At 56.2% G+C, this 13,437-nt stretch overlaps 1 protein-coding gene across 2 annotated transcripts; it reads left to right on the top strand.

Annotated features, from left to right (window-relative positions):
• The first annotated feature begins 102 nt into the window (after nt 1-102).
• Nucleotides 103-13,201, top strand: MMAB (metabolism of cobalamin associated B). Of its 2 annotated transcripts, none has more exons than XM_019467192.2 (9): nt 103-290; nt 1,437-1,498; nt 4,619-4,712; nt 6,567-6,624; nt 8,767-8,876; nt 9,069-9,166; nt 9,570-9,634; nt 11,400-11,459; nt 12,855-12,964. In XM_019467192.2, exons 1-8 carry the CDS (start codon nt 175-177, stop codon nt 11,424-11,426), a joined length of 630 nt encoding a protein of 209 aa, XP_019322737.1. In that variant the 5' UTR covers nt 103-174; the 3' UTR covers nt 11,427-11,459; nt 12,855-12,964. The 2 variants fall into 2 exon arrangements, with proteins under 2 accessions (XP_019322737.1, XP_019322736.1); XM_019467191.2 differs by having other exon boundaries at nt 105-290; nt 8,767-8,839; nt 12,855-13,201.
• The last annotated feature ends 236 nt before the right edge of the window (nt 13,202-13,437 follow it).

Raw genomic sequence — 13,437 nt, 5'->3', positions numbered from 1 at the left:
GCCCCCTCCGCGAACCAATGGAAAGCAAGTCCCTGGGAGTGTCCCGCCCTGGGTCGAGAGCCAAGAGCCAATGGAAAATGGGGGCTGAACGGTGACGCGGCCGGAGGTAGGTGGAGTCGCCCGCGACCTGGACGGGAGCCTGGCGGGGTCAGCCCCTGACGAGCTGCCTGGCGCATGGCTGTGTGGGGACTGGGAGCCCGCCTTGGCCTGCGCGGGGGCCTCGGCGCCGGCAGGCTGCTGTGTCCCCGTTTCCAGAGCCGCGGCCCCCAGGGCGTGGAAGACGGGGACGGGTGAGTGCCTGGCTGGGGAGGGTAACTCGGACACCTGCCGTGAATTGTGGTGTCGTCGCCATGGTGACGTCACACCGCAGTGAGGTCGCCGCAGCAACAGCCAGGTGACACGTCTTAGTCCTGACGTCACTTTGGCCACGTGAGCACCGTGGCAGCCAGAGACCCAAGATTTCTTTGCACAAGTCCGAACGAAGCCCGGCTGTCGTGCGTCAGGGCAGGGCACGTCCCTGGCCCGCCACGAGGGCCATCTTGCCCCGCCTCACCGTCGGGTGGGCCTCAATTCAGATTTTGACCTATTTCCTAAGACACAGAGATACACCGACACGATCTGAAGGTGGCCGTCCTCACCGACCTTGAAACTTGCTCCCCTTCCCAGACCTCCGAACCCGCATAGTCCCATGAATTTATCATGGATCGATATACTCTCCTAGATCCAGTAATTGAACGTTTGGATCACCTCGTGATGCCACATGTTCGTGTCAAAGCCTGCATTAAAGGTGTTAGGTTGCTATCTGAAAATGCCAGAATTAGAACTCTGTTTTGCCAGGTCTTCATTCCTGAGGATACGTGAAGCTTCATAGAAGGGACATGGCCCAGATTACTTTCTCCAAGCAGCCCTGACTGGGTAGAGTAGAGGATAAGAGTTTGGGTGGGTGAAAGTCACGGTTTCTGTCGGGTAAAAGGTAACTGGGGTCTGGAGTAAGGTAGTCTTGGGCATGAATCCCAGCCCTGTGTCTTCCTTCCTCAGGGACCTGGAGTCTCATCTTGTGAGCTCCAATTTCCTCAACAGTAAAAGGAAGGTCACCGGTAGTGCCTATGGGATAATTCCAGGAGATAATGCCAGTAATCCACTTAGCACAGTGCAGAGACTATGGAAAGTGATCAATAAACTCTTTCAGTGAATATTTATTGAGCATGTGCATTGAGCAGTGCACTACATGAGCTACTCTGCAGATAATGGATGTGGGCAGGACACAGAGCTTGCCCACAACGGACTGAATTGGGAAGAAGGGAGGAAAATGATGCCAACATGAGATCCAAACAGAGGAGGGTAAAGTGCTGCCTCTGAGGTTACTGGGCAAGATGTGACCCACTGAAGGAGGTGTCATGCCCACTCTCCACTTCTTGATGTCTGTGTCTCATTAGGCCACAGCCTTCCTTGAAGACACCCAAGATCCCCAAGATATACACCAAAACAGGAGACAAAGGTAGGCGGCAGATGAAACATGCAAAAAACTCCATTTGAAAGTTCTTCCAAATTGTTTGCATACGTTAAAAATTATGTAACAGGGGCACCTGGGTGGCTCAGTCGGTTGAGCGTCCGACTTCGGCTCCGGTGATCTCACAGTTCATGAGTTCGAGCCCCGCGTCGGGCTCTGTGCTGACAACTCAGAGCCTGGAGCCTGCTTCAGATTCTGTATCTCCCTCTCTCTCTGCCTATCCCCTGCTTGTGTTCTCTCTCTCTCTCTTTCTCTCTCTCTCTCAAAAATAAATAAACATTAAAAACATTAAAAATAATGTAACAGGCGTCAATAAATATCATCAAATGTGATATGAAATGAAAGATGCCTAAGATCTATGAAGTGATAAAAGCAAGTTGCAGAGCAATCCAAATAATTGAAATCTACTTGGATAAAAGTGTGTGTGTTATGCGTATATACATATATGTGTTCAGATATGCATAGAATATGCTGAAAGGTTACATCTTGAAGTACTACCTGGGAGAGAGATTGAGTTTAGGAGAGGGGAATGAACAGAAGGGCTTTCATTGTTTATGGCACATACTTTTATTCTATCCTATGACTTTTTGTAACGAGCATATATTTATGTAAACAATACCTGAAAATAATGTTGGACAGAAAAAAGTGAGATGTAGACTATATCAGTGTGACATATTTTCTAAAGTTTACAACTGCAGGGGCGCCTGGCCGGCTCAGAAGTGCATGCGACTCTTGATCTTGGGGTCCTGAGTTCGAGCCCTATGTCGGGTGTAGAGATTTCTTAAGTATTTTATTTTTATTTATTTTTTTTAATGTTTATTTTTGAGAGAGACAGAGCATGAGTGGGGAGGGGCAGACACACACACACACACACACACACACACACACACACACAGAATCTGAAGCAGGCTCCAGGCTCTGAGCGGTAGGCACAGAGCCCCACACGGGGCTCGAACTCACAAGCTGTGAGATCATGCCCTGAGCTGAAGTCGGACACTTAACCGACTGAGCCACCCAGGTGCCCCTACTTAAATATTTTAATTAAAAAAATTGCAGGTTGGGGCGCCTGGGTGGCTCAGTCGGTTAAGCATCCCACTCTTGGTTTCGACTCAGGTCATGATCTCATGGCTTTGTGGGATCAAGCCCTGCATTGGGCTGTGCGCTGGCAGTGGGAGCCTGCTTCGGATTCTCTCTCCCCCTCTCTCTGCCCCTCCCCCACTCGCACTGTCTCTGTTTCTCTCAAAGTAAACAAATAAACTTAAAAAAACTGTGCAGGTGGGGCGCCTGGGTGGCTCAGTCGGTTGAGCGTCCGACTTCAGTTCAGGTCATGATCTCACAGGTTGTGAGTTTGAGCCCTGCGTCGGGCTCTGTGCCGACAGCTCAGAGCCTGGAGCCTGCTTTGGATTCTGGGTCTCCCTCTCTCTCTCTATCCCTCCTCCGTTCATGCTATGTCTCTCTCTGTCTCAAAAATAAATAAACAGCAAAAAAAAATTTTTTTTAAAAACTGTGCAGGTCACTAGTTTACATATATTTTGGGGAGTATGTACTTATGTCGTAAAAGTATAAAAGATGTGCATACAATATACTTAATGCCACTGAACCATACTCTTAGAAATGATTCGAGGGGCGCCTGGGTGGCTCAGTCGGTTAAGCGGCCGACTTCGGCTCAGGTCATGATCTCGCGGTCCGTGAGTTCGAGCCCCGCGTCGGGCTCTGTGCTGACCGCTCAGAGCCTGGAGCCTGTTTCAGATTCTGTGTCTCCCTCTCGCTGACCCTCCCCTGTTCATGCTCTGTCTCTCTCTGTCTCAAAAATAAATAAAAAACGTTAAAAAAAAAAAAAAAGAAATGATTCGAATGCTAAGTTTTATGTTATGTGTCTACTACCACAATAAATAAAGGGAAAGAGAACAGGCACAGGCATGCCCTCCAGCCGAGACCCCCAGGGACAGTCTAGTCAAGTTGGGTCACTTAGCTCATTACATGGCACACCGTGGGCTCAGTGAGAAGATACTGGAAAGGACCCATTATAGGACTGGGCTTATGCCAGGTGATCTGGAGCAAATTCCAGGAAGTGGGGTGTTACTCTGGATTGGATGCTGTCAGGAAGCAGGGCTAATTCTCTAGTTGGGTATCTCAATCATTTTTTATCTAGAAGGTGGGTGTGACAAAGAGAGGCCAAAGCTGTCATTGATAAAGAAGCAGCAGTCCCTCGCATTAGCCAGAGAATGGGGATGTTTGGTCATTTTTACAGGTTGGACAGTGTTCTGTGCTCAGACATGATTATGGGGGGTCTTGTTTGGAGATTGCTGTGTCACAGTCAGAGTGGGGGCCACCAGACAGTGTTCCACAGAGGTGTTTGAGTCCCAACGGAACACCACAGCCTGCCTGTGAGCGCCAGGCTGGCTCCTGGCTGTCGGGAGCAGATTTGTTCTATCTCCGTGGTTAAGGGAACATGGTGGGAAATTGTGACCTAGGCAGAGATCCACAGAGGACTTCGATTTTATGTGAAATATAATTATAATATGTACCTATATGTCTTATTTCTTTTTTAAAACAATGTTTATTTATTGAGAGAGAGAGAGAGAGAGAGAGAGAGAGAGAGAGCGCCATCCCACGCAAGTGGGGTAGGGGCAGAGAGGGAGGGAGAGAAAGAATCCTAAGGAGGCGGCACACAGACAGCATGGAGCCCAACACGGGGCTCCATCTCACAAACCATGACATCGTGACCTGAACTGAAATCAAGAGTCGGATGCTAAACCGACCGAGCCACCCAGGTGCCCCTTTATATGTCTTATTTCTTTAGCGGAATGATTAGTACATGATTTTTAGGAATAAAATAAAAGCATGTCAGGAAAGAAGTTACCCTTAGGAATAGCAATGAAAGGGAGTGCCTGGGGGCATCAGGGGTGCTGATCATTCTCTACTTGTTGATCTGGGTCCTGATCACAGAGGTATATTCAGGTAGGAGCAATTGATCAACTTATATACTTAGGATTTGAGCACTTTTCTGTGTATATGTTATCCTTCAGGTGGAAAGTGTTTTTAAAAAAAGAGCATGCCAGGAAAAATAAAAAATCTTAATTTGGGTGGCTAAACATTTTTTCATAGGGTTTTCTAGCACCTTCACTGGAGAAAGGAGACCTAAAGATGACCAAGTGTTTGAAGCCTTGGGAACTACAGATGAATTAAGCTCAGCCATTGGGTAAGGCAGACGGGGTTGGCCTTGAGGCGGGGTTTGAATCGGCACCAGTAACGTAGTTCACGGGAAGCTCTCGAGAGTGCTGGCTGGCCCCGGGGGGCGGCCAACTCTTGATGAACCTGCCTCGGCCTGGCAGGCACGGGCACGTGGTCAGCTCCACGAGGCTGCCGGGGGCTGCAGGCGCCTTTCCCTTCCGGCCCTGCCTGCTCCTGGCTGGCATCCGTCCCACGCCATGTGGAGCTGCCATGCCCCTCCTTCCCTGGTTCCCCCACTCTTCAGGCGAGTACGGGTGTGCGGCTCCCACCTCCCAGTGATGGGCCCGACTAGGTGAGGTGTTCAGGACGGATAATGGCAGGTGCAGGTGGTCTGCCAGCGGAGCAGAGAACGCAGACCCCTTGGTGCCTGTGGGGAGGCGGGGGGTGGGGGGAGGAGGTGGAAGAGGCAGACACAAGGTGAAATGGGCAGGGGGGAAGGACGGGGAGTTCTGGCATCAGCTGTTTAGGATTAGCAAATCAGCAAGCCATCATCCCTCAGTCCGGGGCAGGGGGGCAGGAGACTGGGGACGCCTCGATTGTGGATTGTCGGAGAGCAAGCCTCTCCATGTGCCAGGCAGAGAGCCTCAGCCCACGTGCCTCATGGAGCCCACAGTCTTGGGGGTGCTGGGGGAGCAGACAGTAGAGGGGCACCCTCCAGGTGGCGGGAGCCTGAAGGAGCAGCACCGAGGAGGGTCTACAACTGGCTGCATCGTGGGGATGTCTTCCCTGAGGATATTCTCGGGCACCTGCCTGGTGCCAGGCCAGAGGATGTCGCTTTGCGGAGGGCAGGCTGTGTCTGGCCCACAGAGTTGTTCCTTGCAGTCCAAAACGGGAGACCCACGCTAGATGACAAATTAACACGTTTGTCTGTTTAGTTCTGACTGTAAGGCAGGCTAAGACGATACACTGGTTGTGCCCAGAAGGCAACCTCTGTTGCGTGGTGACACTTCACCCCAGTCCCCTCCTCTGTCTTCCGGGCGGGTCCAGCCAATGGAAGGCACCAGCAGGAGATGGGACATTGGTAGAGAGAGGAGCGGGAACACTTTTGCCCCCATTCCCCAGTGACTCTCGCCCAGCCAGCTGCATGGCTCCTGGCGGTGGCCCCACCGAGAATCCAGCTCTCCCGGGTCTGGAGCACCTTTGACCCTCCCTCGCCCCTTCAGGCCCCTGCTTGTGCTAATTTTTGCCACCCACTGTCATTCCATAACTTTTCTCACACCCTGTTAATAGTCCCCTGGCCAGCCTTTCCTCCAGGAACCCTGCGAATGCACTGGCGACTCTTCCCTGCCAGGCCCCTGACTGGTAAAGAGAGTGGCAGAGTTTGGAGGGAGGCTGGAGCTGGGGTCCTGACCTGTGTCTGGGGCGCTTGGCTTTCCCCATCCCACCTGCCTTACCAGGAACTACTCAGCCTTCAAAGTCCCACTTCCAGCACTGCTTCCTCCAGGAAGCCCTCCCTGAACTCCAGCCAAGGCCAAGGTTCCCAGGACCCTGGCCCTTTCCAGAGAGCTGACCTCAGTTTGCAACTTCACGTTCAGTCATGTGATACCCGATTCATGCCTCGGCCTCCTGCCGAACAGAGCCTGTGTCCCTTGTACTCATGCTGAATTGCCTGGACCTGGCCAGAGTAGGCACTGAGAAAGGAAGTGTTGACTGGATGAGTAATGAGTATAAGGAAAGGCATTTTGAGCAACAAACACCCCTAACCAAATGAAAGGTTATGATGTTCTCACTGTCAGCAAGAAAAATAACCCTGTGGTGTCAGAGCTGAATTAGGGCCCACAGACGTGATGTGAGACGCAGATTCTTTTCTTTTTCCTCATAGGTTTGCTTTGGAATTAGTCGCAGAAAAAGGCCACCCGTTTGCTGAAGAGCTGCAGAAAGTGAGTAGCAGTGTCTCATCCCAAGTTGGGATTTGTATCCCTGTGGCCTGATGGCCATAACTGGATTTGCCATCTGACCGTCACTTCCTCTCTGGGTCACCTGGGGCTACTCACTGTTTCTCTGGGACCCTCTGTTTCTTCACCTGCAAAACAGGGACACAGAGATCATCCTCCCTCCCAGGCGAGTGGTGAGAACAGCACCAAGGGGCGGGGGGGGGAATGTAAAGTGCAGTGGACTTGACCCAGCGTGCTTCTGCCCTTCAGGGGACGCACGGCAATGTCTGGTATTACTCTTGGTGGTTACAGGTGGGTTGGGGGGGGGGGGCTCCTGATATCTAGTTGGTAGAGGCCAGCGATGCACATGCTAAACGTCCTACAACGCCCAGGGCCTCCCCTGCCACAGAGAATGCCCCTTGCCTGAATGTCAGCAGCCCCGAGGCTGAGAAACCTGGGAAAACCAGCTTCAGGAAGCCCTAGGCCAGGGGACCTTATGGCCTTCAGTATTAGTGTTCTCCTTAGGAAGCATGGAGACTGACCCACAGACAGGACTTTAACAGTGGAGACAGGGACATCCCCTCGGACGCATAGGACGTGTCCAAGGTTTCAGTCTACACATTGACCTGAGACTGTAGAAGCTGCTTCCTGGACACTCAGCCTGCTTCAGTCCTCCAGGCCAGGCTGGGGCCCGCTTAGCCTCCTGGGAGCAGGCGGAGGGCAGTGAGGGGGCCACAGAAGGGTGGGAGGGCCTTAAGTGCCGGAACTTTCTGTGAATGAGGCCCTCCTATGCGCCTCCAGCGTGGTTTTCAGCCTCCCAGTGAAGAAGTTCTCACCTCAGCAGGCGTCATTTCCGCATGCTGTGCTCATCTCTGCAGGGTTTCCAGAGGGAAAAGGCTGAGGCGGGGGTGGGGGGGCGGGGGCAGTGACGTGATGAGTCCACCTATGCTTTAGGCCCCTGTCCTTTGGGTCCCAGCTCCAACGTCACGTCCCCCAGGGCCTCCAGCCCGGTTAGGCGCCTCCTCCAGCTTTCCACAACCCCCGTTGTGGAGGCCCCGCCTCTAACGGCAGGTGCCACAAAGAGTGTCACACGGTCTGATCCGTCTGTCTCCCCACTGGCCTGGGCACCCCGAGGGTGCAGACTGTGACCTTCTCACCCGGGAGCCCCGCCAGGTCCCTGCTCGCTGGGCCCGTGCACCGCTCTCCTCAGAAGCCTGTGACCTGCAGGTTAACGGGCACGTTATTGGGGCAAAACAAACTCCTAAAGGAAAGGGCCGCCTGCCCAAGGCGCCGGGGCTGGGAATCAGCGGAGTTGGGATCTGATTCCCAAGCTGGCTCCCGCCCCCTCCAGTGCTGGGGTGAGTGCTGCAGCTGGCCGTCCAGGGGGGCACTACCGTTACCCCGCCTCCCGCTCGAAGCCTGCGAGACGCCAGGTGGCCAAGGTCCCCACCCAGGTTCTGCCGGTCGGCAGCCCAAGGAGGGTCCCAGCTCACTGCTGGGTGGGCGGCCTCTGCTGCCTCCCGCTGCGCCCTGCTCCCGGCACGCTGTCACAGTCGCCATCTCAGCAGAGGTCGCAGACCACCACCCACCTCACGGCGCCCCACCCAGCTTGAGCGGACTCTGGCCGGCCACAAAGGAGGCGGCATTCGTGGGGCTCACTGGCACGGGCGCCCGTGGGTCGTTTGTCACGCAGGGGTCGACCATGTTCTCGTACATACTCGTCCTTTATAGCTTAGTTTTAAAGCACTGTCACGTTTGGTGTCTCGGCCCGGCTGTCACAGGTCAGACAACCAAAGCCGTCAGTGGAGAGGAAAGGGAAAGACTTCCCGGGGCCCAGGCCTGACGGAGACGAGAGCGGGGTGAGAAGCTACCTCTTGACTGTCGCTGGGCACCTGACGCTCATCGTCCCAAGGGACCCAGGGCCCCCGCTCAACAGAGCTGGTGTCCAAGGCAGACGTGCCAAAGGTTCAGACAGAGTTTGCCGATTCACCTTTAAATGCCAGCTGATTAAAGATCCGGCCAGTCCCCAGCAGGGCAGCCCCCGCTCGCCTCCTCGTGTCACAGGGCACCCCTGCACGTGGAACCACGTGAGCCCCGCCCGGCCCGCCAGGAACGGGTCTTCACTGTCGCCCCCCGTTGCTTCCCCAGATCCAGTGCTCGCTGCAGGACGTCGGCTCTGCCCTGGCGACCCCGCGCTCCTCGGCCAGGGAGGCTCACTTAAGTAATCTTCTCTCCCAACCTGCCGCGCGTGCTCAGAGGTGGGACCCTGTCCGGGGCGTCCCCTGGCACCCCCATCAGCCTGGCCCGTAGACCCCGAGAAGGAAGGCCCTCGCAAGCCGGCGGAAGTGGTTTGCAGAGCCCCCCGGGGTGGAAGGGACATGGGGGCGGTTTCCTTGGTCTGGGGGGCGACGGGCCCCATGGCCGTGTCCTCCTGCTTCTCGGCTCCTCAGGATGTGCCGCATTCGAGGCGGGGCCCATCCTGGAGCTGGAGCAGTGGATCGACAGATACTCCAGCCAGCTCCCCCCTCTCACGGCGTTTATCCTGCCGGTAGGTGCCAGGCGGTGTCAACCTAGGGGTGGCCACAGGCCAAGTGTGTTCACAGAAACACACAGGTGCGGAGTAAGCCCCCTCTTTAATTTTTGCCTGTGACAGAAGCTGGCTGCCGGCCTCCCAAGTCCCCTCCGGACCCTCCCTGGTCCCTCCCCAGCCCTGCCCACTTTGGAGGGGGCTTCCCAGTGGACGCGCCCCTCTGCAGGGCCCCGGAAGCGGAACACTGCTGGCTGGGGGCGGGGGCGGGGTCCCGTGTATCCATCGGTCCATCTGTCCAGGGGACTCCCTGTCTACAGTGGGCACACCCACCCCACCCCCACCCCTCCCCCCCCCTCCCCACCCCTTCCCCCCCCCCCCCCCCCCCCCCAGCCCCGCTCCAGCCAGTGCTCTCTCCTTTCAGTCGGGAGGCAAGAGCAGCTCCGCGCTGCACTTCTGTCGGGCCGTGTGCCGCCGAGCAGAGAGACGGTAAGGGGGCCAAGGGAGAGGGCGGGGGCCTGGCCAGAGCAGCAGGCAAGCCTAGGAGGGTCGGCCCCGTGCCATCCAGCCACCCATCGGCAGACCTTCACCTGCCACCTTCACCGTTCCAGGTGGACGCCAGCCAGCCCGGGTCTCTGTCCTCAGAGCCCTGCATAGCCGAGGGGAGACAGTGACCCGCGAGCGGACAAATGACAGATGATGTAACCCACATCACGATCAGAGCTTATGGAGAAACAAGAGGTTATAGGTGAACAGGGTAGGAGGAGTCCCTGATGGGGTTAGCTGGTTATCTATAATTCTGACACTCACGTGCTATGAAAGTCAAAAGGATATTCGGGGGAGGCCTCCTTGCCCTGTGCCCTGGCTCCTCGTCCCTGGGGGTTAATGTAAGTGGGGTAGTTGGAGCTGGGCAGGAATGAGTGGCGAGCCCCACACTGTGGTCAGGGCTGTGAGGGACGTGGAGTGGACACAGGGAGGGTCTCTCCCAGTCACACTGCGTGAGCCAGGGGTTGAAGGATTGGGGGGCGGGGAGGAACAGCGTCCAGTGCGAGGGGACAGCAAGGGCAGAGGTGGCAGCCCGTACTGAACGGACACAAAGGAGACCCGAGTGTCTGGGTCCAGAGGGAGAGGGCGTGGGGCACAATGAGGCCAGAGACCGGGCAGGGCCTCGGAGGCACAGAGAGGTCTACCTCTATCCCGAGAGCAATAGGAAACCGTTGGTGGGCTTTAGGCCACGCAGTGACATGAAGGGACCCTGCTGGCTGCTGGGTAAAGAAGGGCCCAGAGGGACCCACAGGGCTGGCGGCGGGGCTGGTGGGGGGCAGGTGGAAGCTCTCAACAGACCAGCCACCCGATGCCCCAACACCTCCGAGTCAGGAAGAGGAAGGACCCCTAAAAGCTACTGACAGCCTTTCAGAGAAACTTCAGAAGAGTTCCCTGCAAAACCTCCATTTACACCACTCGTAACGCCAGCTGCCACCCAGCTTCCCAGACAAATGGAAGTGAAGCCCTACACTGATAGAATGGGCAGGGCCGTGCTGGGCATGTTCTCATCGTCACCTCATTGATGCCTCAGGATAACCTTGGCAGAGGGGTGGTGGCAGCCCCCCGTGTACAGGAGTCGGGAAACGAGCTCAGAGAGGCGACCTCGTGGCCAGGGTGGTCACCTGAGCGGTCCATGGCAGAGTCCAGATTTGAGCCCGGGTCGGTCTGCTTCCAAACCCGAGCTCTGTCCACAGCCCCACATCACAAAGGTCCCATCCCTCATGAAAGGCTCGTGGGCCCAAGTGGTTCCCAAAGGGGCCCCGCGTAACAGAGCTTCAGTTTCAAAAGAAAAAATTCATCATTTGTAGAAAACCATCCGTGTCGGCAATGCCCGTGGTACCAAAACAATCGGAGAGACGCAAAGGCCCGGCAGGGGGCCTAGTCCAGCAGAGGATGCACCAGGCAGGGTGGTGGGGACGTGCATGTGGGATGATGAAACCCCTTGGGCAGGGGACACAAAGCCAGAGCCTCAGTTTCGGGGAGAGCATCTCTCAGCAAGGGTTATGTGGCGGAGGTGACCTGCGTCAAGGGCCCGCCCCGTCACCAGTGCTCAGCAGACAGCAGTCCGGAGGGATGTCTGCGCCCAGGCCGGCAAGGGCACCAGGTCAAGCCACTGTAGGCTCTGAGGTGCCGGTGTGGGACGCAGCCCTGGGTCCCCCGGAGTGTCGATCCCGTAACGTATGCAACGTGGCGTTTCCTCCTCTTCCAGGGTGGTGCCTCTTGTCCAGATGGGTGAGACGGACGCTAACGTGGCCAAGTTTTTAAACAGGTACTCTGATGGAATTTGGAGAGTCCCATTCAGTAAAACTAGGCATGTTGTGGGAAGCAACGATAAGAGAAGGGGGCCCACACGTTCATATCCACTGAGGGTCGGCGACGTGCCAGGCGCTGTGTCGGGCACAGGGATGCAGCTGAGGATGAGGCAGGTACCGTCCCTGTCCCTGGTGAGGTGAAGGTGTCGGGAGAGGCTGTTGTGAAAACCAGGAGGATGCAACATAAGAACAAAGGGACAGTGCAGCAGGAAGGGGCCCGCTTTCGGGTTGAGTGACCAGGGAGCTCAGGCAGGGGTCAGACCCACTGTCAGCACCTCCCCACAAGACTCCAGGGCTGTATGAACTGAGAAGAGACAGCCGGGCAAGGCCAGCTCAGGGCCGTCAGGGCCCAGGGCCCCGGCACAGGAGCCAGTGAGCCGGGCTGGCCCCAGGAGGTCTCGTCTGGGTTCCATTCCAGCCTTGCCTCATGCAGTTCCAGTGTGGGCATGGTCAGGGCCCAGGGGCAGACTGAGAACCAGGGGGCCCCTGGGAGCTGTCCTGGATTTCCAGAAAGCGACCTCACAGCCGGGGTCTCGCCCCTCACTGAGGTCACTCCTCTCCCTGGGATGTGACCTGATCAGCTCCTTTCTTCCTGGGAGGTGACTGGGCCTGAAGGGAGAGAGGAAGGTTCCGTTCATCGGCACAGCAGTGGCCTTTGGGGAGCCTTGTCCTCCCGTAGTGTTGTGTGGGCCAAGCCAGTTCGTTTCCTCAGCAAGGAGGGTAGCGCTAGGCAGACTGGAAACAAGCATGTCACTACCTTCCAGGAATGGGAGACACCCAGAGCAGAATCTCTTCCACTGCCCCCAAACCCTGCCCCCAGAGAGACGGCCAGGCATCAGGAGGAGGGGGGTTCAATCTCAGTGGGGGCGTGGTCAGGGAAGGTTCCAGCAGGACCCGGCATGGAGCTGGCCGCAGAGGGTAAGATTGGGGCCTGGAGAGGTGGAAGAGGGTGGTGGGCAGCGCTCGGCATGAAAACAAGGAAAAGCGGGGGACGGTTGAAAGGTGGGCGGCTTCGTGAACTCACTGCAGGCTCCTTAAGGGCGGGCTGGGTGTCTCAGTCCTGGTCACGGAAGGTACACAAACCAATCTAGGGAGTGGCCCAAAGCCACCAGCCCTGTGAGGTCCGGTGGGGGTAGCGGCCTCATCTGGCACGAACTGCCCCAGCCCCGGCGCCACAGTCACAGAAGCTGGCCTGGAGTGTCATCCATCAAAGCCCAAGTTGGCCGAGCACCCCGCTGTCCCGCCCGATGCTCCTGGGGTGTGTGATTTATATTTCCTCCTTGAAGGCTAATATGGGAAGGACCCAGTTAGCATTGATCTCTCATTTCAGATCATTCTCTCTGTCCCTCCAGACTCAGCGACTATCTCTTCACATTAGCCAGATACGCAGCCATGAAAGAGGGGAATCAGGAAAAAATATACAAGAAAAATGACCCGTCGGACCGAGCCTGAGGCACCTGGAAATAATGCAAAGGGGGAGATCTGTAGAGCCCTCCGAGGTGAAGAGTTTGTCCTTCCTGTCCTGATTCTTGAAGATCTCACCCAGGGGGGCTGGAGGAGACCCCTGTCCTCCCCGCTAGGCTCACCTGGGTCTTAGAGGAGGTGGTAATGAATGAATTCAGTATGGGGGAAAATAAGGCAAAGTGATCCCAGCAGTGAAAAGCCACATAGAAAAAAATTAAAAGTGGGAAAAGCTTAAGCCGTGTGTGTGTGTGTGTGCGCGTGCGTGCGTGTGCGCGCGCATGTGGTGAGAGAGCCCTTCCCCTGCTGGCTCAGGTGGCATAAAGATTTGGAACGATACCAGAGACCCTGGGAAATGTAATTGGGATTTAGCTGGGCCAGAGGGGCTGTAAATGTCACGTTTATAAAGGGGAAGGCAGGCGGGATTTGGAAGTTCGGTCACCTCCGAGCCACCATCCCCACCTACGTGTGGGG

The sequence above is a fragment of the Panthera pardus genome, unplaced genomic scaffold (genome assembly GCF_024362965.1).
Source record: "Panthera pardus isolate Hobbes unplaced genomic scaffold, ASM2436296v1 HiC_scaffold_15, whole genome shotgun sequence".
Lineage (NCBI taxonomy): Eukaryota > Metazoa > Chordata > Mammalia > Carnivora > Felidae > Panthera > Panthera pardus.
Note: the sequence above shows the minus strand (reverse complement) of the source record. Positions and strands in the feature narration are given on the sequence as shown.

Bases quoted from the DNA above. Each gene is read 5' to 3' on its own strand.
- MMAB (XM_019467191.2), top strand. From the start codon at position 175: ATGGCTGTGTGGGGACTGGGAGCCCGCCTTGGCCTGCGCGGGGGCCTC. The intron at 1,499-4,618 runs GTAGGCGGCAGA...ATTTTTTCATAG, and splicing joins CACCAAAACAGGAGACAAAG to GGTTTTCTAGCACCTTCACT. The intron at 8,840-9,068 runs GTAATCTTCTCT...TCGGCTCCTCAG, and splicing joins GGCCAGGGAGGCTCACTTAA to GATGTGCCGCATTCGAGGCG.